Genomic DNA, 27,459 nt, shown 5'->3' with positions numbered 1-27,459 from the left:
CTGTGCTTTGACATGTCACCCCACCAACCCTCTTCAGGGAGTGTCCAAGTCTGCCCACTGCCCTAGCTAACACGCGCAGCTTGGCTCCCAGGAAGCCGTTCCTCTGCAATCCCCACCTCAGAACCAGCCTAAAGCTCTCCAGTTCCAAGCAGTTTCCTCATCTGTAAAACGGAAAGGATAGGAGGACTCGTGCCCCAGCCCCACCCAGCTTCTCCATACTGAGCCCTGAGCAGCATCTCCCACCATGCCAGCGTCCTCCTCCCGCCAGGTCAGCACTCCCCCAGTCCACCCGATGGTAATCTTCCCCAGGCCACTGGTGGTCAAATCCTGGTGACTGTCTCTCTAAATGCCGTCATAACAGCTACCCTTTCTTGGTGCCTCATGCGAACAGCACCACGTTCCTGTGCATCTAGTCTCCTCTGACGGTCCTCGGGGGTAGATCTCCTCATGCCCATTTAACTGAGGACACGGCACCTCTGGGAAGGTAAGCCAAGTCCTCAGGGAAAGGTACCCAAACTTGTCGTGGAGAACCCTGTGCTCCCAACCAGGAAAGCCTGACCATCAGAGGTCATGGCTTCCCCACCGTGCTGGGCGGCTTCTCAGCAGATTACCAGGAGGGAAGGGATGCAGAGCATGGTTGCTGCATGATGGACTGAGCAGATGAATGAATGAGTGAGCGGACGGCTGGATGACAGAAGCAAGGAGGACGCTGGTGCTGAAGTGACTTCACAGAGTGGATGAATGGATCCACGCCTGAATCAAGGACCACATGAGTGCCCCACACCCAACAGAGCCCAGGCATGTGTGTCTGGTGTCCTGGCTAGACCCACGCTGCTGTCACTAGAGTCTGTGAGTGATTTAACAGACCTTTCTGGGGTTGGAGGAAAGTGGGGGAGCAGCATGACAAAGATGAATTTCACCAAATCCAGATCATTTCTCACTGCCAATTAGTCAAGTGGGCCTCAGCAAGGAGCCCAGGCCAGCAAATTAGCCGAGGCTGGGACTTTGACATTCTGTGACTAGTGCGTGAATTGGGCCTTGTGACTGTGCGGCGGGCAAGAGCCACTGGACACCACACTCCCTATCCTGTCTTTACCTCCCCTGTCCTGCTGCGGTTTCTATAATCCAGCCTGTCTCTGGGCTTCTCCACCCTGCACTCTAAACACTAACAATGGCCAACCTCACTAGAGCCTCTGAGGCCAGCTCTCAGTAGCCCAGATCACACAGTTGGGGCAGGTGTGGGCACGATCTGGGGAAGAGGGCATGGCAGGGGTGGGAGAGACCCTGAGCCCTTCCTGGGTCTAGAATTTCTCTCAATTTTGGAAGCAGTGCACTGTGAGGCCTCACAGTGTTAGATATTAGTCCTGGGTCCACATGATGGTTCACAGCCCAGGCTGGCTCTGGCTTGGTAGAGCTTGACTACATGTCTCCTGGACCACCCATTAGCTGTGTGCCCTTGAGCAAGGTGCTTCACTTCCCTGAGCCTCCCATCCTTCTGTAAACAAGGAGGATAATCACAGTATCATCGGGGTGGTAACGATTACAAGACACAGTGAAAGGAAGGGCTTAGCAAAGTGCTTGCCCAAAGCAAGTATTCGCTGTTAACTGTCCTGTTCATCATTGTCACAATGATCTGATTACCTGTTAGAACTAGGGTCAAAACACATTTTCTGCCGAGGGCCAGACAGGAAATATTTTTGGCTCTGTGGGCCTTATGGTCTCATACAATTACTCAACTCACTGCTGTAGCATAAAGGTAGACTGTCAACACCTAAATGAATAAGAATGCCAGTTCCACGACAACTTTCTGGGTCAAAAATTTGAATTAGAATTTCACAGAATTTTCACAGGCTACAAAATGTTATTCTTCCGATTTTTTTTAACTATTTAAAAAGGGGGCGGGGGGTAATTTCTCCACTCACGGGCTATACCGAAACAGGCAGCAGGCTGAATGTGACAGGTCTTGGCTTGCCACCCCCTGCACTTGAATAGAAGCTCCATGAGGATGAGGGGTTTGGCTGTTTTGTTCACTAAGCTCCCGGTAACTGAAACAGTAGTACCAGGCAAAGAGCAGTCAAAAAATATTTGCTGAATGAATGAACTCCATGCTGTGTAATTCTGGGTGACAAGTCATTTCAGTTCTCTAAGCCTTGGTTTCTTCATCTGTGTAATGGGGACGTTTGCACACTCAGGCAAGCATCAGATATAAGAAGAAATCCCTGGGAACTGCTAAGCAAAGCACCACGGCTGTAGCATGTAGTTGCTATTCTGACCACCAGGGGGCTCTTCTCTGGCTGTTTTCCCTCCTGCTCAGCGCTGGGCTTAGAGGTGTTTCCGGACTGTTTGTGTATGGAAAGTAATCTGCCCCAGATGAGGGGAATGCCCAGTTAGGACTACCTTCTCCTGGGCCGGGGAAGGTTGGCATATTGGCCAGGAGCAGCAAGGAGACCGTGGGTTTAGCTGCAAGGACTCTTTTGGCACTCTGAGAGAATCTGTAAAACCAGCACGGCGGTCAGGAAGCCCAGGCGTCAGACTCAGGCCGACGGGGTCCAAATTCTGGCTCTAGAATGTTCTTTGTGATTTTAGGCAAGTCGCTGAGACTGCCTGAGACTCAGTTTCCTGTCTTTAAGATGGAGACATAAAGAGTGTTCACCTCGGGGCACCTGGGTGTTTCAGTGGGTTAAGCCTCTGCCTTGGGCTCGGGTCATGGTCTCGGGGGCCTGGGATGGAGCCCCGCATCGGGCTCTCTGCTCAGCAGGGAGCCTGCTTCCCTCTCTCTCTCTGCCTGCCTCTCTGCCTGCTTGTGATCTCTCTCTTTCTCTCTCTGTCTAATAAACAAATAAAATCTTAAAAAAAAAAAAAGGGGGGGTCACCTCACAGGGTTCTAGTGAGTTAAAAAGGGATGTGTGTTAGGGCTAGGTCAACACAGGCCCTGGGTGGCCCATCTGGCCTGGTAAAGGTGACTTCGTGCCTTCTGGTTTTGGAGCAGCAGCAGGAAGGTGGAAGGAAAAATCGCCTCCAGACTCCCCAGCTACACAGGTTTTCAGCTCTAAACAAAAAAGCTCTGCTGTTTTTCTTCCCTGGATTAGAAATTTCCTGCTGCTCTGAAAATCTCCGAAGCCAAGAAATCCACTGCTTTTGGACAACTGGTGATTCCAGTCCCTTCTATTTTTTTCCTGTTCTTCCCACTAACCAGCATGAAAGAAAATGGAAAACAAAACCAGTTTCGTGTTTCCACTGTCCTAGGAAGAGGATTTTATGGGAGAAGGGAGAAGATTATTCAGCACATAGAGCTGGAGACGTCCAATGCATTTGCCTCAGGGAGTCTGTGTGTCCATCTAGTTTGTCCCTCCGCCTCCCCCATTCTGCTCTCCGTGTAAGCACACACACACACAAAGGTCTCCACCCCCACAGGAAGGGGAGGCTCTGCCCAGAGGACTGGTACTAGCTCTTCCACCATCTTGCTTTGTGACCTCACAAAAATTACTTCCCCATTTTGACCCACAGCCTTCTCCTCTGTAAAATGAGCAGAATCCCTCACCATCCTCCAACCTTGGCCAAAAGCGTCTCTGAGCCCATGATCCCTGTCCCGTGGAAAGAGGCAGGCAGGACATGAGATAACCATCTGATTAGGAGTCCAGACCAAAGTGAAGAAGCTGGTAGGGTGTGGGTTTTCTGGAGCCAGCACCAGACTGGGGGACATGGGTACAGAGTTGAGGGGAACACTTTGTTTGCCCCATCCCCATACAGACCAGACGCAAGACACCTACCCCTTAATTCTGAGAGTACCACAACCATCTTCAGGCTATTCCTGGCCTTTGTGCCTCTCTTCCATAAAAGTGTTCAACATCTTTCCCTGAAACTTGGTTGAGACATCTCCAAATGTCAGCCCTAGCCTCCCCAACCCTCCTGGCTAAAGTCCCTGACAGCTCATCTGTAGGTCTCATAGCCACTCAGGTCTGGGTAGCTGAAGAGCAACCTCACCCTTACAACCTGGGTGGGGGGGGCGGGTAGGATAGATGGAATTAGTGACACTGCCCTGGGGGCGTCTGGGCCTGAGGCTCCTGGGTCTACCACATCACTCGCTTCCCTCTGGCCCCGCCCACCCCATGCCATATGGACCCAACATACGCTTGGACTTAGGCTCCATTTCCCTGACCCAATCCCTCTGTCTTGGCGGAGCCCCGCCTGCTTTGCCCAGGCCAAGGCTTCCTTCTTTTGCCCACTCAGTTTCCCAGGGAGTGGGATCCTCCTCCTTCCACTTGGGTCCTGCCATGTGTGAAGAACCAAAAGCCCTAACCTTCGACACCACTCGGCACCCTAACTGTCTACCTCCTGCTCTGTTCTGCCCACTGGACTGTTGGCCACTCCACCCAGAACGTGCTGAGTGCCCCTCTGAGCCCTGCCCTACCTGGCCAGACTCCTCAATCCCTATCCTCTTCATTAACTCCCACAGTCAAGATTCCAGCAACCCCTTCGGAGGGATGCCTGGGGAAAGAGGTTCTCAGGGAAGAGGCCTGGGGGGCCACCAGGTCGATCAGGCCCCACCCACTGCCCTCCTGATTCAGGGACCTCACACCCCACCCCAGCCAGGCAGCTGCTCTCTCACCTTCTCCAGCTGGTGGACACCCTCTTCCACGCAGCAAATAGAGGCCAGCGTGCGCAGCGCCTGGGGGTATAAGCACCGGAAGCTGTCCTGGCGGCAGACCTTGAAGAGGGCTACAACCCCACCCTCCTGCCAAGAAAAGAGAAAATGTCACATGACCTCCCTGGGTCCCCTGTCCTGGGGCTAGTGTGAGAATAACTGACATCCCTCACCCAGCTGTGATGTTTTTTTCAGGTCTGGAAGGCAGCTGAATATGTCCCCCCAGAATACATTCCTGGGGGATTCCTGGGGCATAAAGATTATTTTGAACTAAAGGTAATTGGGAAGAAGGAGATACCAGAGATCTCTGCCCTCCTCCTGTTTGCCTAAAAGGAGGACGCACATTTACAGAGCTATCCCCTTCCCCTTTCTACTGGGAAGGAAAAAAGTTAATCATCAGAGAAAACTTCAGAACCTTCTAGCACGGAGGTGGCCCCAGGGGAATCTTCACAACAAATCTGACTAACCATCCTTCATCCATTATTAGTTTTCCGTAGCTTTGCCTTATCACGATCTGCCAGCCCTAGAGATTCAAAGTTCTTCTCAGGTTTCCTGTTCCTTGTTTTGTTATTTCTCTAAAATTGTTCTTTGCTATATAAGTACAAGTTCTAACCAACCCTCTGACTCACTCATCTCTGAGAGCTCCCTGTGTAGTCGTGATGTACGTACTAAGAAAGTTTGGTTTGTTATTCTCTTGTTAATCTTTTGTCAGCTCAATTTATAGGACACCAGCTAGAGAACTAAGAAGGTGGTAGAAAGAAAAGAGTGTTTCTTCTCCTATGGTTCCTAAACACACACACACAACACACACACACACACACACACACACACACACACACACACACACACTTCCATGCTCACATACATGCTGCAAAGAAATGCTCCTTCCACAAGGAACATCGCTCTAATAGTCCAAACTGGAGGAGGGACTCCCCAGATGCTTCTGGGGCTAGGGTAGTAGGGTCTAGGCCAGACATATTTGAGAGGGCCAGGCTCAACACCATTCAACACCGCTTCCACTCAGCAGCCTGCCTCAGAACAAGCCTGGAGCCCTCAGAAATAGATTCTAGAAGAAGCAAGTCTGAGGCAGGTGGAGGAAACTGAAGCCTAGGAGCCCAGTGCGGGTTCCCCCTCCTCCAGCAACCACCATCATTCCTCAGATCCTCCCAACCATGGCAGGCGTACAAAAAAGGAGTCTTATTTATATCAATACTGGAATTTACTCTCATTTTGGGAGGGAAAAAACGCCAAGTCCAGATGGGTGAAATAATTCACCCAAATCTACACATCCTTGTTTTCCCTTCTTCACTCTGGTTTGTAAAAGGAAAACAAAAAAAAAAAAAAAAAGAAAAGAAAAGAAAAAGAAACCTTTAGGAGCAATCACCCTAGCTGAGTGTGGACGTAGAGTTCTTTTGTGACAGCTGGTCATGGAAACATGTTTCACTTGTGGAGACTTCACAGCAGTCTGGGAGGACTTCTGAGAAGAAGCCTGGGGTGAGGCACACGTCCTAGGTGGTCAGAGTTACCCTATTAAAAAATCACTGGAGCTTCCCCCAAGCCCAGGCTCTCAGACCAAAATGAGGGAGCTGACAGATCACAAAGCAGACCCACCAGAGTGCCCAGCAAACCGGTGGTAACACCACCATGAATGTCTAGAGCAGGAGACTCTGGACACCCCCATCTGGCTCTGCCCTCTTTCCTCCCTCTGCCCTTCCCTGATGGCTACAAGGGTGCCTGGGAGTGGCGGCAACCAGGAATGCATGAAGACTGACAGGAACTCGGTCTGGCAGGGCACCTGCCTTTAACCTTACTCCTCCTGGCTCTAACTAAACCTGTTGCACTCTGCTCCCCAAACTGGGAAAAAAAAAAATGTTGTAGGAAGAAGGAGGTTGAGTTCGGCAAAAATACCATTCCCCGTCAGATCTTTGTGAACTTTCAAGAAACAATATACCTCGCAACAGGCACTGTTTCGTGTTTTGGGGATGCAGCTGTGACTGACGGCGCAGATAATGAGTGAGGAACTGGAAGGAGAAGCAGCCAAGACCATGACAGCCCGGCGCAGAATTGTCGCAACAAGTCCCGAATCTTCTCAACCCGGCATCCCACAAAACTCAGCCCAGCAGCCCTTTCATTCTGAGAGTTCTGCTGCCTGTCACGGCAGGAACCAAATGAGTTCGTCATTTCCAACATTTTATCATCAGCTGAGAGCGGTCCTTAACTTTCATCTTCCCACTTCCTTTTGGGGTAGTTCATCTGGTGGGGAAACAGATGAATGCATTCATGCAGCCAGAAACTATTAATGGTGTATTATAAGCCAGACGCTGTGCTGAGCACAGAACAACACTGTCTCAGGTCCGGTCCATATTGAACTCATGGTCTGACAACCCGTGAGTCATGGGATGACAGCTAATCTTTAAAGCGGGAAAGAAATCCAAGGAGGAGTGTGATGAAATGAGGGTGTGCAGGGTTAGAGGAACACAGAGAAGGAGCTCCTAACATCATCTGAGAGAGGACTGTGGAAAGGTCAAACAGAAGTACTCTGATTGTAAATGCACGGCACGACTCTGATAAAGATAGACTCTAGTGCGTGACAAGGCGCTCCCTCTCTGACTTGTCACTCCACAATCCTTTATCCCTGTCTTCTGGCTTTCTCATGGTTTCTGAGACAGCTGAAGAGGGCTGCACATAAAGGTCTTATTCAGAGAGTCACTGAAGGAAAGTCAAATTGCTTTTTAAAGTGAGAAGAAAAGGAACAGGAGCTCTATGGTCTCCCAAGCCAGCCTGGCTGGTTATTGAGGACCTCTCTCCACATACAAGTATTTATATACCTATAGGTGCTTATATATGTAGGTACATCTATATGTGTTTATATATATATGTATATATATTTATATATATATATATTTTATATATTTTTATATGTGTATGCTCATATTTAAGCATATGTAGTATAAATATTATTATGTACAATGATAGAAATGATGGATAAATGATAGATACATAGATACATAAGTATATGGATATGACAGGTAGATCAATAAGTGGGTAAGTATTTACATCTGGAGCAGCCAACAAAGAAATGATACCAAAGAATGCCAGACTGAGAGCCAGGATCAATATGGCAGGTTTCCTTTGGCTCAGGAGACAGTGAAGCCAGCATATTTATATATTTAAGCCTCTGTACCCATCTGCATTGGATTTTCATTACATTGTTTCCCAAGACTGTGAAAAATAGCTCTCTTCGCATTTTTAGCTACTGCAAAAGCTAAAGGGAAGAAAAACCTGGATTGCAGGGATTCTGGTTCAAACCCTGGCTTTGCTGCTGGTTAACTTTGACTAAAAACGGGGTCATGGTAGCTACACAGCCAAGCTATCGGGGGAACAACTGAGTTAACATATGTGAAAGGGCCCAGCTCCCAGGTCTGGATAGCCAGGGGAGGGTCAGCCTGTGGAAAGCTTCCTGGTTGGAAGAGGATCTCAAATCCTCATGAAAGGCATCCCAAGAGTTGGGGTATGTGGAAGGGAGAGAAGGAGGGAGGCTGCCGAGAAAGTGAGATGGATTAGTTGTGTGGACACCCCTGGAGACCCCTCCTGGACCCAAGAGCAGCACTCAGCTTAGAGTAGAGCCGGGAATCGCCTGTGCCGGTGGAATGGCACTGTTGGCTGGAGCTTGTTTAATTTTGTAGAAAGCGCTGGGCTCAAAGCCAAAGTGTATCATGGTAGGTATTATTCAGACAGACTTGGGATCAACTGTCAGAAAGCTAAGGAGGCCACTTGTGGGGTGTAGGCTAGTCAGGGGGAGGGTTAGTAATAGAGGAGCAGGAGAGGGGGTGATTTTGACAAAGCACAGGGGAGTTTGCTCGGCTCTGTCCTCAGGAAGGGGTGGGGCTGACCATGACCATCACAGGGAAGACTAGGTTTGTTCTTGGCCTTCAACAGAACTCAAGGGGCTGAGAGGACAGACCTCAGACAGGCTGCCCAAATCGTCTTCTGGAGGCAGCTCAGATGGATGAAGTGGCCAAAGGCAGACCACGCTGGGCCCCAAGAAGGTGGGTGAGGAAGGCCACTGAGAGCAGCCATCCCACATTTGTCACAGCGTTGGGCACACTCAATGAGCATCGATAGTGAGGCTGCCATGCGGAGGCACCATAGAAGGTATGAGGGACTCCCAACTCCTGCATCACTGTCAGGATTGAGAACCCAAGAACAGTGACTCCACTGGAGGAACCAGTGTCACCATCTTCTAGGCTGGAAAGACGGGAGTCGTCACTGAATCTTCTCTTCCCTTCAGCCTTCTGTCTGCTCTCTCCCAAGGGTTGGAGACATAAGAAGCTGAGATTAAGATTCTGGAGTCAGTAGGTCTAGTTAAAATACCAGCTTTGTCCTGAAAGCACATGACCTCGGACATGTTGTTTACGTTTTCTCTGAGCCTCTATTCCCTCATCTTAAAAATGGGAATTATAACATGTCAGAAGGTCATTGGGAGGATCAGTGAAGTAGTAAATGAAAAGCTTAGCACGGTGCTTGGTGAAAAGAAAGGAGGCAGCAAATAATGAAGGTTGTAGAAGCGGGGAGAAGGGCAGAAGGAGGAAGAGGAGGAGAAGAAGGAGAAAGAGGAGAAAGAACTGCTAAGAGGCAGCTCAGAATACTAAGTAAGAGCATAGCCTTTGTTGCCAAGCAGGCAGTTTCAAATTCCAGCTCACCCACTTACTAGCTGTGTGACACCTAAAGCTCCCTAGTGATTCCAATACTCATCAGGGTTGAGAACTTCTGAGTCACTCTTTGGCCCAAGAGTCTAAAGGGTCAGGATAGAACAAGAAGTCACCACCCTGGGCTTGAGGATCATGAGCTCTGATTTAAAGAGACTTGGGCTCCAATTCTGATTCCACTCTTTATCAGTTGTGTGACCTTGAGTAAGACCCTTAAACCATGTCCTCAATCATAGATGAGAAAAACACGATATCTACTTCCTAGGATGGTTTTAGGATTTAAAGGAAATAATGTCTGTAAGGCATTAAGCATGCTGGACAGCAACACTCAAATGTCAGCTATTGCTGTTCTATACAATTTTCTTCTCCCCTATGCAGAGTCAACAAGCATTTACTCTCCTCTTCCAGATTTCTTTAAGGACTTAGATGGGTGATTCTGAGAGTGCAATTACCTGTAGGGTAAATTGGAATTTACCTTGGAATTACCTGTAGGGATTATTAAAATGCAGAGTCTCAGGTCTTACCCCAAGACCTCAGTAAATTTAGGTGGGGCAAAAAATTATCTGTGGTTTCCAAAAACCCCCTGAGGGATGGTGACAGAGCCAAGACAGGGAACCACTGAGCTACAGTGTCTTCCTGGGGCTGCCACGTGAAGTCGACTGAAAGACGTAACTTTGCTTCCAATTAGATCACTGCTTCTATCTCCATGGCAATGTCATTTCTTAAATTTAAAAAAAAAATAGTAAAAATGAAATAAAATCCTAGGGTTATCAATTGTCTGTATTTGCCCGAAGTGTTTGGACCCCAAGTTTAGGGGCAAATTAACCACGAAGCTAGCAAAATAAAACTTCCACCGTGGGGTGCCTGTGTGGCTCAGTTGGTTAAACATCAAATTATTGATTTTGGCTCTGGTCATGATCTTAGGGTCCTGGGGTCAAGCCCCACACTGGGCTCCCCACTCAGTGGGGAGTCTGCTCAGGACTCTCTCTTCCCCTCTGCCCTTCCCTACCATGCTCTCTCTCTCTCTCTCTCTCTCAATAAAATAAATAAATAAATAAATCTTTAAAGAGAACCTTCCATTGTAATTGATGAAAACCACTGTCATCCTCAATTTTGTCTTTCCCTCATATAGTATTGTAGTGGCTGCAAGTATTTTGGGGAACCATCAAGAACCTGAGTTAGGGGATGTGTTTTGTTTGGGTTTGGTGGGAGGGGTGGTTGACATTTCTAACAGATACCACATGAAGAGAATTATAGAGACTCTGGGGACCTAAGCTTTTCTCTAAAGTGGGAACTGAAAGCAGAGGGCCTAGCCACTATTAAAAATGGAGACATCAAGGCCCAAAGAGGGGAACTGACTCTTCCAAGATCGCACGGCAAATAAATGCTAGAGGCAAGACAGACTTCTCAAGCAAGCTAGTCCCACCAAACTAGGTTCCTCCCCCTCTCCCCAGGTCCCTCACTTTGGCCACCAACTATCAGCTCACCTTTGCTATGATGCGGCACAAGGGAGCCCCCTCCTGGGTCAGGCTGAACAGGTTCCCTGTGGTGGATTCCATGGTGTAGATGTTGTCTGAGGCATTGATTTTTCTCACCAGCGCCTAAGAAAGGAGAGCAGAGTCTGATGGTTGATGGTCACTCACTCCCTCTAATCTTCCTTAACGGAATACCAGTGGGTACATGCTCTTAGAAGCCCCCTGGAATCTATAATCCCGACCCATCCACGGTCCCACTATGGGGTAGGTATACCTACCTCTATGGTATACTCTACCTCTAATACCCACTATGAGGAGGTATTCTAGCTTTGGGAAAGACACGAGTCTGCATGAGGTCCAAACAACATTTCAGGAATATGGGATAATTTCAACCCCTTGGGACATGGACAGCAAATGTGCTCTTTTCCAGTGGATCAGAAAACCAGCTCCCAATCCTGATGGTCTCAGCAAGTATGCTTTGCTGTTCTACTGGCTTCAGATGAGAAGAGAAACCATCATTTAAATAAGCCATCAAGTTGAAAACCAATGAGTTGCTACGGCTATGACCAAAGACTTGGTTCATTTGCCTACGGCAAACTCCAGCTGGGTAATGGGTTCCGGGGTTGAGTCAAGAGAAGTAGTCCACAGTAGCTTAGTGCTCAGGGCACATCTCCATCGTGGGTATAGCCAGGCCAAATGCAGCACACCCAGGAACCCTCTCTATCAAAGAGTGGGTAACTCAGGAACATCGGATTGCTCCAGGCTCTGGGAGCTAAGGCTTGAGACAAGAAGGCTAGAAATGACTGAACGTAGGACCCAGGGAGAACCAGGAAGAAAAGCAAATGGAAAATTCATCAACAAATGAGACATAAAGATTAGTTTAGCTTATTTCTGGGAAAAAGCTTTTTCACATATCTTGAAACTACTTCCTAATCAGCCATTTGCTTTGAAGCATATGATTCATTGATTATAAAAGATTCCTACCTGCTAATTAATTCTAGCTGCTTGCGCTTCTCCTGGGAGATGTGGAGACAGTGATTCAGAAAGATCGCCTTGGGGGGCTTCATGCGAGAAAGTAACACCTCCAGAGCCGCAGCTCCGGGCAGCTACTCGGGAGGTTTCCGTTGCTATGTTATTTCAAAATATCAAAATGGATTTGTTTTTATTAAACCTAACGTTATGGAAAAAAAACACTTAGAAGGAAATGAGGAGATTGGAATTCTGATGCCAGCTCGCCTTTTCTACACAGTGTGTTGATGAGGAAGTGTGTCTGAGGTTGAAAGCAGGGACTCTGGAGCCAAAATGCCTGGGTGCAAATCCTGGCTTTGCCCCTTTTGCCCTTTTTCTCCATGTGCCCCAGAGCAAGTAACTCAGCCTTCCTAGCCTGCAGTTTCCTTATGTGTGAAGTGAGGGAGAAATAACTGTGCCTGTCTCTTAGGGTGGCTGTACCCATTTCTTAAGGTAGCCAATATAGAGCCCATATACATATATACAGAGAGAGAGAATTTTTTATATAGGAATACTATATATATATATATATATATATATATATATATATATATATATGACTTGTATATATATATATGACTTGTAAAGGTACTTGGCACGTGGAAGCAAAATAAAATTGTTAGCTGTTATTATTTTGTGATCTTGGGCATTAGGCCTCAGTTTCCCCATGTGTAAAATGATTAAAATTAAGTGGGTTTAGGGCTCCAGGTAAACTGGACTCTCTTTTTCTTTATCCAAACTCCCACAATTTTTCACACACACAAGACGCTAATCCCCTACATAAAGCAGTCTAAGATTAAGTGGGTATTTAATCAAGCTACATTAAATGTAAAAATTATTCTTTAAGATTTGATAGATGCCTCTTGTAAGGGATTTGACAAAAGGTAAAATTAATAACCAAGATTTGTCACTGCAGAGCTGTGTAATGAACGCATTTCTTAGAATCCTCCCCCAGCATACCGTAAGCAGTTACATAAGTGATAATGATGCTCACATGAAAATGCCAATTTCATATATTGGGGTCCTGTACCTAAATCATAATTACTCAGTGTTCTTGATTAGTGTTTGCACTTGAAGCAAATTAGCATGATGTTAAACAATTCAATCCAATGTCTTTTGCAATCATCTGCTCACATTAGACCATTTATGCCTGAGAATAATTTCTTCCTAATGCCTATACACACATACACCGTAATTATACCTCAGATCATCTTGGTGAATCAGCTCCCTGACAATGAAAAGTTGTAATCATCCTTTTCACAAAGATAAATTTGGAAGAATATGAAATCAAAGGCTCCACTGAAATCATCAAGGCCCTAAGCATCACAGTATGTCAGAGCCAGAAGGGCCATTAGCAGTCTCGTCCAACCCTCACTTCACACTTCAGGAAACTGAGACGCAGAAACCTGACCAAGGTCACACACGTGGTGTGTGGTGGAGTTAGTTGGACCTTAACTCCTGTGAATCCAACTTCCTGTTTTCCAAAGTCAGTGAGTTCCTCTCCCTCAAAGTCGGCAGGACCTCACCTGGACCAGCAAAGATAGAGGTCTCAAGACAAGGAGAATATCCAGCCTCATTAGCAGCTCTCACCAAACTGGAGAGGGGCTCTCCTTCCTGGCTCCCATTAGCATCTACAGCCTTCTGCCCTGGGGTAGCCAGAGCTCTTCCTGCTGGGGGCAGCATTCACAGACTGCCCCCAGCAACTTCCCCTCTGGATCTATCCCATGTCCTTGTTGAGGCCATAGTTCCCTGAGCCACTCCAGCTGTGACTGATCACAGCAGGGACACTACTGCCACACACTCCAGCTGTGACTGATCATAGCAGGGACACTACTGCCTCCCATGGGTGTTGGGGGGACTCCTTTAACAGACTTTGGCCTGAAAATTCACGTCTCTTCCAATTCATGTCCTCCTTCACCCTTTTATTTCTGTTTTCAGACTTGCAACATGGTTTTTCATGCCTGATCCTGCTTCTCCCCACCCCACCCTGTATCCTGGACAGGCAGCTCCCCCACTTTATCCTAGACAGGCATTTATCCCATCCTATTTTGGTGTCAGCTTCAAACTACCACAGTCCCTAAAATCAAGATTTGTCAGACAATCAAGAGGGAACTGAAGAAGTGTCAAAAATATGCTTCACCATGTATTGTGAGAAAAGTGGTAGAAAAGAGACAAAATAAAGGAACAAAGATTGATGAAGCTGAGTGACAGAAATATTGTTTTAAAGACAGAGTAGGCAGAGGGGAAACAATAATAAAAAAAAAACCCTCAGAATCTTGAAGATCAGGAGAAAGGGATAAAAAGAATTAGGGAGATGCACACCACCTAGCCTCTCTAAATAAGGAATCCAAAAAGGAAAAAAAAAATTTTTTTAATTGTCTCCCAGTCAGAAAGAGCAGTTGCAGCCCAGGGAAATTGATCAGGAGAGGTAAAGTCTCATACATCAGCCTGGAATGAGTTCCTCAGAGGGAGCCATGCTCTAGCTAAAGATTCAGATAGAGAATCCATAGCTGGGCATACTTAGGGCAGCCCAGCCATGCCAAGGGATTACATAAATGTGGGCAGATGTGACAGGGTGTGATAGATTAAACATGGCCACATGTTCTTTCCTACTCCTCCCATAGACAGGTAGGCTCTGGTACCTACCCCCACCACCACCATTTAAATCTGGACTGGCCTCAGTGACCTGCTCGAACAATAAAAGCCAGCAGTTGATAGAAGGAATGTTCCAGAACTTCCAAGACTAGCTCACGAGACACCTTGAAGCTGCCCCCAGGCTTCTTGGAACATACTTTTCAGTGTCCCGAGTTATCATGTAAGACATTTGGGAACTCTGAGACTGTAGGATCCCTGATCAGTGCTCTCAGCAGACACTAGCTTCCCCCCAATCCCCTCCAAGGCACTACACATGTGAAGAAGCTTTCTACGACTTCCCGAACCATCTGCTAACTGAGTAACACCAAGTGACCTCTGTTGGTGCCACACAGAACAGAAGAATCACTCAGCCAGGCTCTGCCCACATTCTTGATCCTTCAGATGATAAGATATAATAAAAATGGTTGTTACACTCCAACAGAGCCCTGGAAAACAGAAGACTACAGCGAACAGCATGAGATATCTAAAGGATTGCTAGATAAATGTCTAGGTGAAAGGTTTTGAAAAGGAGCATACAGTATTGTTGGTGTCCTCAGAGAATATATGGGAGAAATGCGTGAATCAAGCGTCTCAGGAAAGGCACAGAAAGACTGCACATACTAAAGAGGAGACGGACAAAATCGTAACTGAATCCAGGCTTGGATTAGTTATTGTTCTGATGGGAAAATATCTCCTGGGTTGGAATATCCAATTTAGGAAGGCAAATGGGGATAAGATCTCTTAGAATTGGAGGCTTGGGGGCAAACACAGACCTTAATTGATTTCATTTTTCTCAGTAAGGCAAATTCCAACATCTAGAAGTTGTTTGTTTTGAAAAACAAAAGAATGTTCCAGAAAGGAAAGAGAAGTCAACGTGGTAAAGCTGCTCAAATCCAGCAACTAGTGCTCATTCTATGACTTAGATAAAGAAAGAGACCAACATGAGCCCCAGGGCAAACTTCAGAAAAATTCAGCAGAGTCTCCCTGAAAGGAGGTGGGGATTAACAGAAGGAGAGAGAATCCTGGAAGCATATTTAATTAAGGAAAAAAAAAAAAAAAAAAAAAAAGGAGATGTAGCAGAAAGAAATGCTACTCAAAGTTATGGAAAGACTGTGTTCTGAGAAGCGCATGGCTGAAGGATTGGTCTTCACAAGGCTGTAAAGGTCCAGACTTCAGGAGCATCACAGAAAACCCTCCTTATAGACAGGGATTTTAGGGCTGAAGCAATTCTCCAGGAAGAGGCAGGGAAGATAGCCTTCATGATATAGAACTAGAATACCTGTGTGTTCTAATGCAGTTTTTATTTTCTTATTTAGCTCTAAATGAATTTTGAAAAACATATGACCCCTTACACATTTTTAATTTGAAAGGTAAAATTTTTCATCATAAGTCCAAGAACAAAGTTAGAAAGGATGTAATTTCCAGTAGGTTGTAGATATCGACATAAAATAAGACCATTACATCACTCTTTTGGATGTGTTCAGTGGAATTTAAATACCAAAACAACTTGATGCCCTCATCATCCCCTTAAAAATGTATGAATAATCTCTTTCTTTAACATTGTGAGCATTTTTCATCTTTTCTTTTCATCCTTTATGTTCCCAATCCAATCCCTCCTGAGAATTTTATCTTAATGTAATATATTTAAGTTTCAAAGTGTTTTAGGGATCACCCTTGTCATAGTTATCACTGACATTTGAAATGTCATTTTATTTCCTGTGACTATCAGGCTCTAAGTGCTTAAAAACACTCTCTCCTTGGGGCACCTGGTTGGCTCAGTCCAGCTCTTGGTTTCAACTCAGGTCATGATCTCAGGGTCATGAGATCGAGAACCACATCAAGCCCCACGTGGGCTAGGCACTCAGAGCAGAGTCTGCTTGAGATTCTCTCTCTCCCTCTCTTTTTGCCCTCCCACTGCTTGCCCTCAAAATAAATAAATAAACAAATAAATAATTAAAATCTTAAATACTCTCTTCTTGGTTTAGTCATTGCTATAATTATTATCAGTACAATTGGTCCAAACGTAAATTGTAAATTCTGCTTAATAATTATAAATTATAAAAATTAAAATGTTATTATAAATGTATATCTTAATGAGATAAATGAGGCTCTGTATCCTTTTTAGGGTTTCTCATTAATTGATGTATACATGATTGAATATTGACTTAATGCTATATTTTTAGATGTAAACCCTGAAAAATCTCTTTCCCATAAATCCATAGAGAGGAATGGAAAGAGTTTACATAGCCAAGTTGCTCAATCCTGCACATTCTGAGTTACGTAATCACAATGGCGATCCATCGTCAAACACCATTTTTAATGATCTGCCAGTTGATAACTCCTTTAAACTGGTAAAAGCAAAGAATTGGAAACCACTTGACTTGTAAAAGCATTTGTTACCCAATCACTAAAGTTGTTCATTCACTATCTTAGTTTCTGGGAAGAAGTCCAAAAGTACTTTACCAAGACTTATCAAATACTTATTAATTATACCCACTGCTCTTTCACTTGGAGTACCTTGGGTTATCCAAATTATTCAGAAAGGATTAGGAAAATCAAAATATTATTACTTTCATTGCCAATATAATTTTTAGTAAAATATTTGCGCCTGTTTCAAATATGTTTTATCAAAACCTTGAAGCTACAGCTTTTGCTTACTTAATTTATGGAAAACGCCCACCCTATAAACTAATTGGCAGACCATTCTTTTAGCCAAGCCAATCAGCCAAGACAAATTTTTCTCAATATAGAACTGACTTAGTTTTTAATTACAAAGTGTTTTGATATGTTTCAAGAAACACTAAAACAATACTGACAAATAATTATAGAAATCATTCTCCAAGGGAAAATGCTAAAAACTGTTAATATTAAAATAATGTAGAGCTAAAATAAAATTTGGTTTTATTTGTGTATGTTATAAAGCCAAGATAAAGCAATTTACTAAACTTTTAATAATGTAAGGTAATATGTGGCTAGTATTTTTTCAGTAAATAGGTGGGTGGGTATATATATTGAAATCTGGTGTTCATTATAAGGAATAATTCAAATTTGAGAATAAAAATATTAGAAATCGGGGTACCTGCGTGGCTCAGTGGGTTAGGTGTCTGATTCTTGACTTCAGCTCAGATCATGATCTCAGGGTCGTGGGACTGAGCCCATGTCAGGCTCCATGCTGAACATGGAACCTGGTTAAGATTCTCTTTCTCCCTTTGACCCTCTTCCCACTTGTGTGTGTGTGCTCTCTCTCAAATAAATAAATAAATAAACAAACAAACAAATAAATACATACATATATAAGTATTAGAAATCATTTGATTATTTTTAGGACTCTGATGATCAGACTTCCCTACATATTTAAAAAAGGAAAAAGGTATTTACTGCTTAAATCTAATTAGTCCAGCTGCTAGCAATTAATTTTATCTTTTGCTAACAAGAAGCAGAAATTAGTATAAATATTTCAAAAATATGTTGACAAAATAAGCTTTAACTGCTTTCTTAAATAATGTGTACCAAATCTGACAAAAAAAAATCATGTAAAATTTGCATCTGTGGATTTTATCCAATATATCTTGAAAAATTTAGTCATTCTCAAAAGTATTCCAGCATTTAAAACAATCAGTATCATTAACCTTTAGAATCTTTGGCTCTTCAAAGATGTTTTTCTTTCCAGTGAATGACATATCCTAGGTTTGAGTATGAGATATAGTTAAAAGAAATTGCTTGCATTTAAATTTGTGCCCCCAAAAGCCATTTTGAGTGCTTGATGTGTCTGACCAGCGCTCTCGCTTTGTCTAAGGAGAATGTCCCTTAAGAGCTATTCACAATCTGGGAGTAAATACAGATAGAAGGGATATGATAAATTGAAAACTTTCAAATCCACTCCTCCTATACACACACACACACACACACACACACACAACCATTCTACCATATATCTCCATACTGGGCAAAACACGTAATTTCTAATGCCTTTCTCAACAGAAATATGTAAGAAAAAGCACAGAAATAATTCATGGAGGCCTATGGGTTTATGGTTCAGGAATGAAGGTTTCTTCTTTGATCTCCCCAGTCTTACTGCTACTCCAAGGTTTTACACAGCAGGGCAATGTACCATAACATTTGGGATGGGTGGGAGCATGTCCTTCTTTTGGAAAGTATTAGAAAGGATGTTAGAAACTGCATATTATTGGGAGGATCGTTTTGGGAAAGAAACAAAAATTGAAGATCTGGGCATTGATTTCCTTAAAAGTATATATGCTTGCATTTCTTCTGGTAAATCTTTGAGAACCTGGAGAATGCAATGCCTTTGAAGTGGTTTGGAAACTTCTAGCCTAAGTCACTTCAAGCAGCCCAAATCAATGCAGCCCAGGGTGAAAGAAAGACAGTGTTTAGAGGAGAGCTAGAAATTAAGAAATGTTGAAAATGCTGGATGGGAAAGTATGCAAACCAGGCAAGTTACTGGGAAGAGATTCTAAGTGCCTGACTTTGCAGGAAGAAGTAAACATATCAAATGCCCTTCTACAAAGAAGGAGACATTTTTCCCCATATATATAGTAAACATAATGCCACAGTTAACCTAGGGTGGATGCTTTCCCCCAGTGAGTTTCCACAAAACCTTGTGGATGATGGACACCTGAGATAAACTGATGTCCCACAACAGACGCTATCAAGATGCTGCCCATTCCCAAACCTCTTTTGTTCAGCTGCAGGTAAGTACCTGTTAAGGTCTTCAGCAACCCTAAGACAGAGTCCCAGCATGAAATGTTGCATGGAATTCCTACCTTAGGGACCAAGGATTGGTCTGTTTTAACTTTCTGTGAGTGCAGGGGTAGTGCTATTATACTATTGCATATCCAAGGTATGAACTCTTCCAAGTATGGCTGGGAAAGACCAGTACAAACTGAGAAGCCTGGAAGGAACCCCTCCCATTGCTGGAGAGACAGCCCAGACTGTAGCTTCCCAAGAAAACATGACCACACACACACTGGAATGAGACCCTTCTGGCTAAGATGAGCACAGTAAGTAAATGGGAGAGAATTATATTAACCTAAGTACTTGGGACTTTGAATTATTCCCACAGGTAAAGGGATGCGGGGATTTTTGTTTGTTTGTTATGTTTTGTTTTTGTTTTTCATGCTGTTTTTGTTGTGGTGGTGGTTGGTTTTTTTTTAAACCTTTTTCTTTAACTTTACTTTCTCTCTGGGAACTTTATAATGAGACACACTATTTCTAAATTTTGGACATCTTTATATTTCTCATCTGGTAAGTACAGATTATCTTTATGTTACAATTTAGTTGCATTGCAGCCTCTGATTACCTATATAAGACAACATAGCTGAGCAAAATCTGACAGTGGGAAATAGAACAAGAAAGCAAATTTTGAGCTTTAGTTACAAAACCTCCTAGAGCTAACTTAATGGATCTAATATCATGAGTCATTTTCAAGCCTTCTGGGAGCAGAGTATAAATTTCCCACTATGATTCCAGAAGGATCTACAAAGAAAGAGGGGTTGTTATTTGGAGGAATGGCTTCATGAAGGTGGGAAATATCTTTCCCACTGGCAGCTGACCTCCTCCCCCAAGGTGCTCAGCCGCACTCCCGCCTGACCACAGCCCAATGGATAAGGCCACTGAGACAGTAGGACAGAAACTATCACTACTAAGAGACAGTACTTGGTCCCCACTACTCCTGTATCCTAGGTAAGGATTTCAGCAACACACCCCTGCTAGCGTCACTCCCTACCTTTTTAGGTCACCCTACTGAGAAGGTAGGGATGAGTTCATGAGTTTGGGAAGAAGGAACTGAGGACAGTCAGCTTGGCACCTGTCTCTCTTAGGAAGTGTCCCTCAGGTCTGAGTTCTGTCACAAGTTAGGTGCTTTTCCCTCAGGTGAGGCCTGAGGCTGACCAGCTTTGCCTAGGACAGGGAGGGGAAATTAAGCTGTGAGATAAAGCTTGAACTAGTTCGTTTAGCCACAGAGCCAAAGATACATTCCCTAATCAGTTTTATTAGAATAAAGATGTTATTTTTAACTAAAATCAAAAGTAATAGATGGAATGAAAGGATAAATTAATATAACATCTACCCACATGAAGCTGAGTCAAGGAATCAAAGGTACAGCTAAGAGTCAATTTATTCAATAGAGTCCCCTTTATTTTAGAGCAAATCAATTTTTATAAGTTAAGTCTTCTCTTACCTCCCACATAGATAATCCTTTATTCCCAAATAGATTAATCATCAATGTTCATTAATTTCCTATCAGTGGCTCCTGACATTTTAACTTTAACTTCTTCCATACCCGCCAAATAGTTAAATTATCTTAATACACAATTCATTAGGTGACCGGGGGCTCTTTTAGCAAAGAGTGCTGCAAGCTTCTCTTAAGGCAGAGCAAGACTCGATTGAAGAAAGCAGCTCACTGAGTCAGAAAAGGCCACTGGTTCCTCATGGGTCATTTCATTTAATCCTAATGACAACCCACTACAGACGTGAGGACGGGAAGTAATTGACCCAGGTCTGCGTATCCAGTAAGCAGCACTGGCGGGATGTGAACCCTGATATGCCTCCAGACTCCATGCTTAGGCCCCTACCCCACCATCCCCACATCATAGAATCCCATACTACCAAGATTGGAAGGGACCTTGGAACTCATTCATCCCCTGCCAGTGTCCTCCAAGCCTAGCTTGGCCTGTTAAGGGACGGGACTTCCAAACACCGCCCCCTGCAGGACAGCCCTGTCATTTCACAAACCCCTCTCTACATAGAACATCCTCTAGATTCCCCGGCTGACCTGAGCACCTTCTTCCCTTTGGGGTCCCCAAACACAGAACGCTGGAGGTGACAGAGTGTCCATCTCTGGACAAAATATTCTCTGCCCCTGCATCTACTCCCACAGACCTTGATCTTCAGCCTCTCCCCCACCCTTTCAGGAGCCTCTACCACCATTGCCGGTGATGCGTCTGGGGTCTGGAACTGGACGTGACATTCCAGGATGGAGCAGACCAGTGCAAAGTAGTGCTAGATTGCTGCTGCCCTATTGTAAGCATTGTTCTACCATAGATTATTTTTGTGCGAGGTGGGGATAGGGGAGGTGGCAAGGCTCTGCTTGAGAACTTCCCAAGAACAAAAAATGTTTTGACCAAATTGCATTTCCTGAAACACCAGCATCCCAAGTGATCAGGTGCTTTAAGAAGAAAAAAGATTTGTTATGACTATGTAAGTTTGGAACATACAGCTTAGTATCCAGTCTTTATTGAGTGCCTACTGTAGCAGAGGTACTACCCTGGTCACCAGATATATACCCATGAACAAAACAAACCCAAATCCTTGTCTATGGGAGCTACAGATCAGACAAGAAATCCTATGAATGTGTGAAGATCTTTTAGAAGACTCCCAGTGCAGAAGAGCACATCATAGGGGAAATTCTGATATAAGGACACAGGCTTAAGTCCCTTTATGTCAAAAGACCTCAAATATAGGATCCTCGTATAATTAACATCCTAGGGAACGTACTGGTCACCAGTTTAAGAAACATATGCTTACAACACTGAACCCAGATCACCTTGCCTTCAGCCAATGTATCTCCTTATGTCACTGCCATCTGTACGGAAACATACACACACACAGACACACACAACTAAAGATCAGCCAAAATGTATTAAGAGCATGGCAAGCCCAAACAATAGGAGGGTGTAGCAGACACCACGGTGCTCACTGGGAGGAAAGGGGGGCTTATTGGGAAGCTAAGGAATATACAGAGGAATGCAGGGCAGACAAGGGGGGGGAGGCCAATGTGGGACCAAATTTTTTTAAGATGTTATGTATTTATTTGTCAGAGAGAAAGAGCACAAGCAGGGAGAGCAGCAGGCACATGGAGAAGTAGGCTCCCCACTGGACAAGGAGCCCGATGTGGGACTTGATCTCAGGACTCCAGGTTCTGACCTGAGTTGAAGGCAGAGGCTTAACTGACTGAGCCACTCAGTTTGGTGGCGGGTGGGGGGTGCAAATTCTAAGAGAGGAGCAGCTGATCCAGCTAAGCTCCCAGGCCAAGCATCAGTGATCCACATGGCCAGACCTGGGGATGGGCAGGATTTAGTTGGGGAAGCAAAAGGACCCAGATCAGGAATTCCATTGCAAACAAGATCAGGATGAAGGAAAAACCAGAATAGGCCCAGAAACCCCAGGAAAACAGCTACATAGCCCACAAGGTCCAGGAAGACTCCTTGGCAGCCCAGGGAGCTCTCCCCAGGATTCTGACCTAGACCATGCACTCTACCCCTTTGACTCCCAGTAGACTACTTCCAAACCCAGCTGATTTCTGTTTATAATTCAACATTACTCTTCAAGGTTAGCCCTTTCTGTTGAACCCAATAGTTCCAGGAGAAAGGGCACAAAAGTCACATAAAAAGCATCGTCAGCACCGGCAGTCCTTCTCAAAAATACCTCCAGGCTCCCCTCGTCCCCATGACTACCTTCAATATTTTCACTCTTCGCTCCCTTGGCTTTTTCACCCACTTTGGCCCCATGTCCCACAGGGTCCCTCTGGGACTTGAGAGCTCAGTGTGGGACACTGGCCCCAGCTTAAGCCACTACTCACTGGGACATGCACAGGTCAGCATTTGCATGTCAACTCCAAGGCCAGCCCCAGCAGCGCCCCCACCTTGGCCTTTCCTTCCCTTCATCCCAGGCTCCTGGGACAGAGCAGCCTCTACAGATGTCTGGGGTGGGAAGGGTGAGAAAGCCTGGGGCCGGACATGCTGACGAAGCAGGTGAACCAGACCAGAAGAGCCTGTACCCTGTGGAAAATGAGCCGGACAAATAAGAAGGAGAAAAAGGAAAGCTCCGGGCTCTATGGAAAGGCTGATTCTGGAGAGAAGCTGATAGGGGAAGAGACTTGCTATTTGTGGAAGGCTTTTATTTGGTGGTGGGAAAAGAATGGCAAATATGTAACACAATATTTCTGTAACTATAAATAACACGTAAATACCTTTCATAATGAAAACCTTATGGAATCTGCTTTTCTGGGAGGCTTTTAAAATAGGAAAAGGCAATGGAGGGAAATCACATATATTTAAGCCACACTGTGTTGTCTGCTTAATCCTCTCACTTTTCTTCTGGGGAAGGTTTTCACTTTGTAGGTGAAGAAAATGAGGCCTTTGAGACGTTACGGAACTTGATCAAGGTCTCACAATGAGCCATAGTTTGAAAGAAGGTCTGGTTCCAAAGCCCTCATTCTTTCTAGACTCAGACATGAGTCTGCCTAGAGGCAGGGGCTAGACTATATGACCTTTCTAGATTCTTTTCTATTGCTAGATTTCTGGACTTGGCTTGTTCCCCACAGCTGCCTCAAGTCTTTCAGGACAATACAGATCTGTTGTGCATACTGTGGACAATAGCAACAGAGATTTAAGGTAGTAGGGGACAATACTGAGAGAGCAACTAGGAAATGCTTCTGCCATGGCCTCGTGTGACCTTAGGTAACTCTCTTTCCTCTCTAGGCTCCAGTTCTCACATCTAGAAAATGCAGATTTGGGCTAACTTGGGAAGCATCGAGCTCTAACAGTCCTATTTGCTAGGTGCTGGGGTTCATTTTGGTAGCCTGAGGATGTGCCCCAAGAAAAGCATGTGAGAGCTTCCCCCAGCCTGGCCCGGTGCCTCGGCCCCACCCCCACTCCCACCCCAGGAGTCCACGCAAGCGCCCCCATCCATAGCCCAGCCTGCACCAACCTGCACCTCCCGGGTCAGCGCCAGCTCCAGCAGCTGGCCAAAGTGCTGGCCCAGCGTGCTCAAGGTCTCACTCACACAGGCCTTCATCGACTTCAGGACATGCTCATTCTCAACCTGGAGGCACCTGGGGGAAAAAAAATCATGGCGTGGGCCCCCGGGATGCGCAGGTATTCAGCCCAGAGCCATTGCAGGGGCCAGATCTGGGCCTGCCACAGGCTTGTGGGTGGTGCGAGGGGCCTAGGAGGACGTCATCAACTCCAGGGGAGTCAGAGATGGAATATTTCACAACCGGCTCATCCTCTGGCCTCCTAGTGTTCAGAGAAGTGCTGGTGAAAATGGGAGCTAACAGTCCACATCACCAGGAAGAAAGGCCGTCAGCCAGTGGTCAGACCCATTCCTCTGGGCTCCTCCCTTAGAGAACCCGCCATCACTGCGCCAGGGTCTGGGGGTGGGGGTGGGAGCTGCAAGGGGGAGGTTGCTGCTGTTGCCAGGTTGGCTGGTGCACGGTAATACTCACGACCCTTGAAGAAATGGCCATCTACAGTAGCTGTCTACAGAAAGGAACCTTGAAAATTTTCTCCCCAGGTGGAAAGAACAGGATGTGGATCAGGTTTAAATATATCCCGAGGGCCTGAGAATGTTCTACTGGAAGGCCAAAGACGCCAAAGGGTCCTAAGGGAGACTAAGTCCCATGTTTCTCTTACAGGGCATGGGGGCTGGAAAGAGTAAGGACAGTGGGTGTGTATACATGTAAGGCTGAGCGTCTGTATGTGTCTGAGTGTAAACATGGACATGTTGACGTGTGTGAGATATCGAGAAGAGGGTATGAGTGTATTTCTGGGAATATATGAGTGTATGTTTATACACTACGTACAGGCAAGTGTGTCTGTGAGATCCTTGTCTATGTGTCTGTGAGTATAGGCTGTGAGTGTCTGCTTTCACTTTGTCTTGGCTTTGGGGATCAGGTTAGAGGGTTTCCCAAAGCTACAGGAAACCTTTTCCTTTTTACTAACCCTCAATAATCCTCTTTTTTCCTATGCATGGGCCTCTCCTCTTTTATATTCTCTCTAGGTCCTGAAAATGGGGCAGAAAAGCCCAAAGGAGTCTTCCAAGGTTGCTGATGAAAGTCAGCAAAAGGAAGCTCCCAGACCACCACCAGCCTCCCACCCTACCCTCTTTCCCCCTGGAAGAAGATACCAGCCCCTTCCCCTGACTGTGGACAGGCTGTCCAGTCTCATCCAGCAGCCAGGTTTACCTCTCTGTGATTGCCGAAAGCTCTGAGCATTTCTCCATTAACAGTTTCTCAATCTGTGGAAAAAACAGAAGAAAGTTTATTCAATTCAACAAGCACTGGTTGAGAACCGACTACTGCGTGGGGCTCTCTGGGGTATAAAGATGAAGAATCAAATCATTTGATTTTGGAATCAAGCCCATCAACTATAACACAGTGTTGTATGGATGGCAAGACACCATCATCAGCTTCTTTGCGAGCTCAAAAAAGAAAACCAAGCACTTAGTTGTGCTGGAGGATCTGAGAAGCTTCTGAGAGGAAGGGGCATTTGGGCTGGGCTGCAGAGGATGAATAGAAGTTTGCTGTTTGTGAAGTGGAGCAAGGAAAATGGTAAAGCTGTAAGCTGGGAAGTGAATGCCAGAAGAAAGAAAAACAATGACAAGGGGATTTTCAGTGCTCCGCTATGGGCTTAGAAAAGAAGATTGGAAATCATGGGCTTCAGAATCAAAAAAACTTAGACTAAATCCTGCTTATACCATTCACTGCATAACTTTGGGCAAGTTACTTAGGCTCTCTGAGTTTCTGTTTCCTCATCAATATAGTGAGGACTTCATACTAGCTAATACTTTTTCAGTAACTGTTTTTAATGTTTCATTACATGTAAATAACATGTAAATAACATGAAAAAGTACTATTACTCATTTTGTTAATGGGATGGAACTGGGGCACAGAAAAGGTAAGTAACTTGCCAACGTCACACAGCAGAGCTGATCTTTGAACCCAGACAGTCTGGCATTAAAGTAGGTGCACTGCTCCCCTGTACAGCCTCTCACAGCTCTCACAGTGGTTCTGTCTGCTTTGTATCTAGTGCAGGTTAAATGAGATGGGTGAGTGAAAACACCTAGCTCAATGCCCAGGACATGGTAGGTACTCAGTAAAGGTCCTTACTATCTTCTCTGCTCTTTGGAAGAGGAGGGAGGTGCTGGAGCAGGAAAAGTTCAACCTCCAAGCACTTTAGACCCATGCTTCTAGAAGGCATCCCCCTTGCAAATGCCCGCCCGCACCCACCCTGGGGCAGCTGACCTGGCCCATCTCCTGCGAGGAGCTCCAGCTGACAGCGCTGTACTCGCTGACCATGGAGCGGGCATGGCAGGCCAGACGCACACTCATGTTGTGCACACGTGCCCAGCGGTCCTGGGCCAGCTTCTGCCCGATCCTGCGCAGCTCGGTACTGATGACCCAGCCCCTCTTGAGAAGCAGCTGCAGGGGTTCTCCAGGGCCAGGGCCGCCAGCCAGGATGAGGTCACTCTGAGCATCTTCCTCCAGGCTGATGGGCTTTGCCTGCAGGATGCACATGCACTCACACTCTGTCATGAGCTTCAGGTCCTCCATCCAGCGCTGGACCGAGTCCGCCTGCATCAGATGCAGCCTGCAGCCAGGGAGCAGCACCACAGTGACTGTCAGCACCCTGCGACTTCCAGAGGTTCCCATTTCGGGCCATCTGACGTTTATGAAGCACCTGCTCTAGGCTCATCACTGTTTCTTGCGCTCGCTTACGTTAACCCTCTTTTCCTCTGTTATCTCCAACTCACAGATAATAGGAGGGAGGCACGTAAGTTTTGGAAGCAGAGGACCAGACAAGCACCAGGCCATGAAGTCAGGCACATTAGCAGACTGTATTTACAAGAAGAAGAAAACAGAAGGAGCCTAAATATTGAATCCTGGTTATGTGATTAGGAACTACAGTCAGCTGTGTGGTTACCGAGTGTGAACCTTTTAAAATTTATTTTATTAATGAAAGCATTTTTAAACATGCTTTCACAAAGAGTGGCCCAAGACTAACATGGTTAGAAAGGGGATAAAGAGAATACAAGAGCCTCTGATCATCATGTTCTAGAGATAGAGAGCTGAAGCAGACTGATCTAAGAGTGTCCAAGAGGGAGGAAAGGAACTAGACCCTCATTCACTGACTCATTTACTCCATGAACACTGCAGAGGACAGCTGTCATTTTTGTCCTTCTAGCATCCTTC

The 27,459-nt window shown here is 45.5% G+C and overlaps 1 protein-coding gene across 1 annotated transcript in view; it reads right to left on the bottom strand.

Annotated features, from left to right (window-relative positions):
- INSC (INSC spindle orientation adaptor protein) overlaps positions 1-27,459 on the bottom strand; it is a 120,568-nt gene that overhangs the window by 38,499 nt on the left and 54,610 nt on the right. Inside the window, exons 5-9 of the mRNA XM_032881247.1 lie at positions 26,512-26,857; positions 25,453-25,505; positions 24,198-24,321; positions 10,842-10,955; positions 4,610-4,735 (exon numbers count right to left, since the gene is read on the bottom strand). Of these exons, the coding sequence (XP_032737138.1) occupies positions 4,610-4,735; positions 10,842-10,955; positions 24,198-24,321; positions 25,453-25,505; positions 26,512-26,857 (763 nt within the window). The remainder of the gene's footprint in view (positions 1-4,609; positions 4,736-10,841; positions 10,956-24,197; positions 24,322-25,452; positions 25,506-26,511; positions 26,858-27,459) is intronic.

This window comes from Lontra canadensis, unplaced genomic scaffold (assembly GCF_010015895.1).
Source record: "Lontra canadensis isolate GAN:19392208 unplaced genomic scaffold, GSC_riverotter_1.0 scaffold74, whole genome shotgun sequence".
NCBI lineage: Eukaryota > Metazoa > Chordata > Mammalia > Carnivora > Mustelidae > Lontra > Lontra canadensis.
Note: the sequence above shows the minus strand (reverse complement) of the source record. Positions and strands in the feature narration are given on the sequence as shown.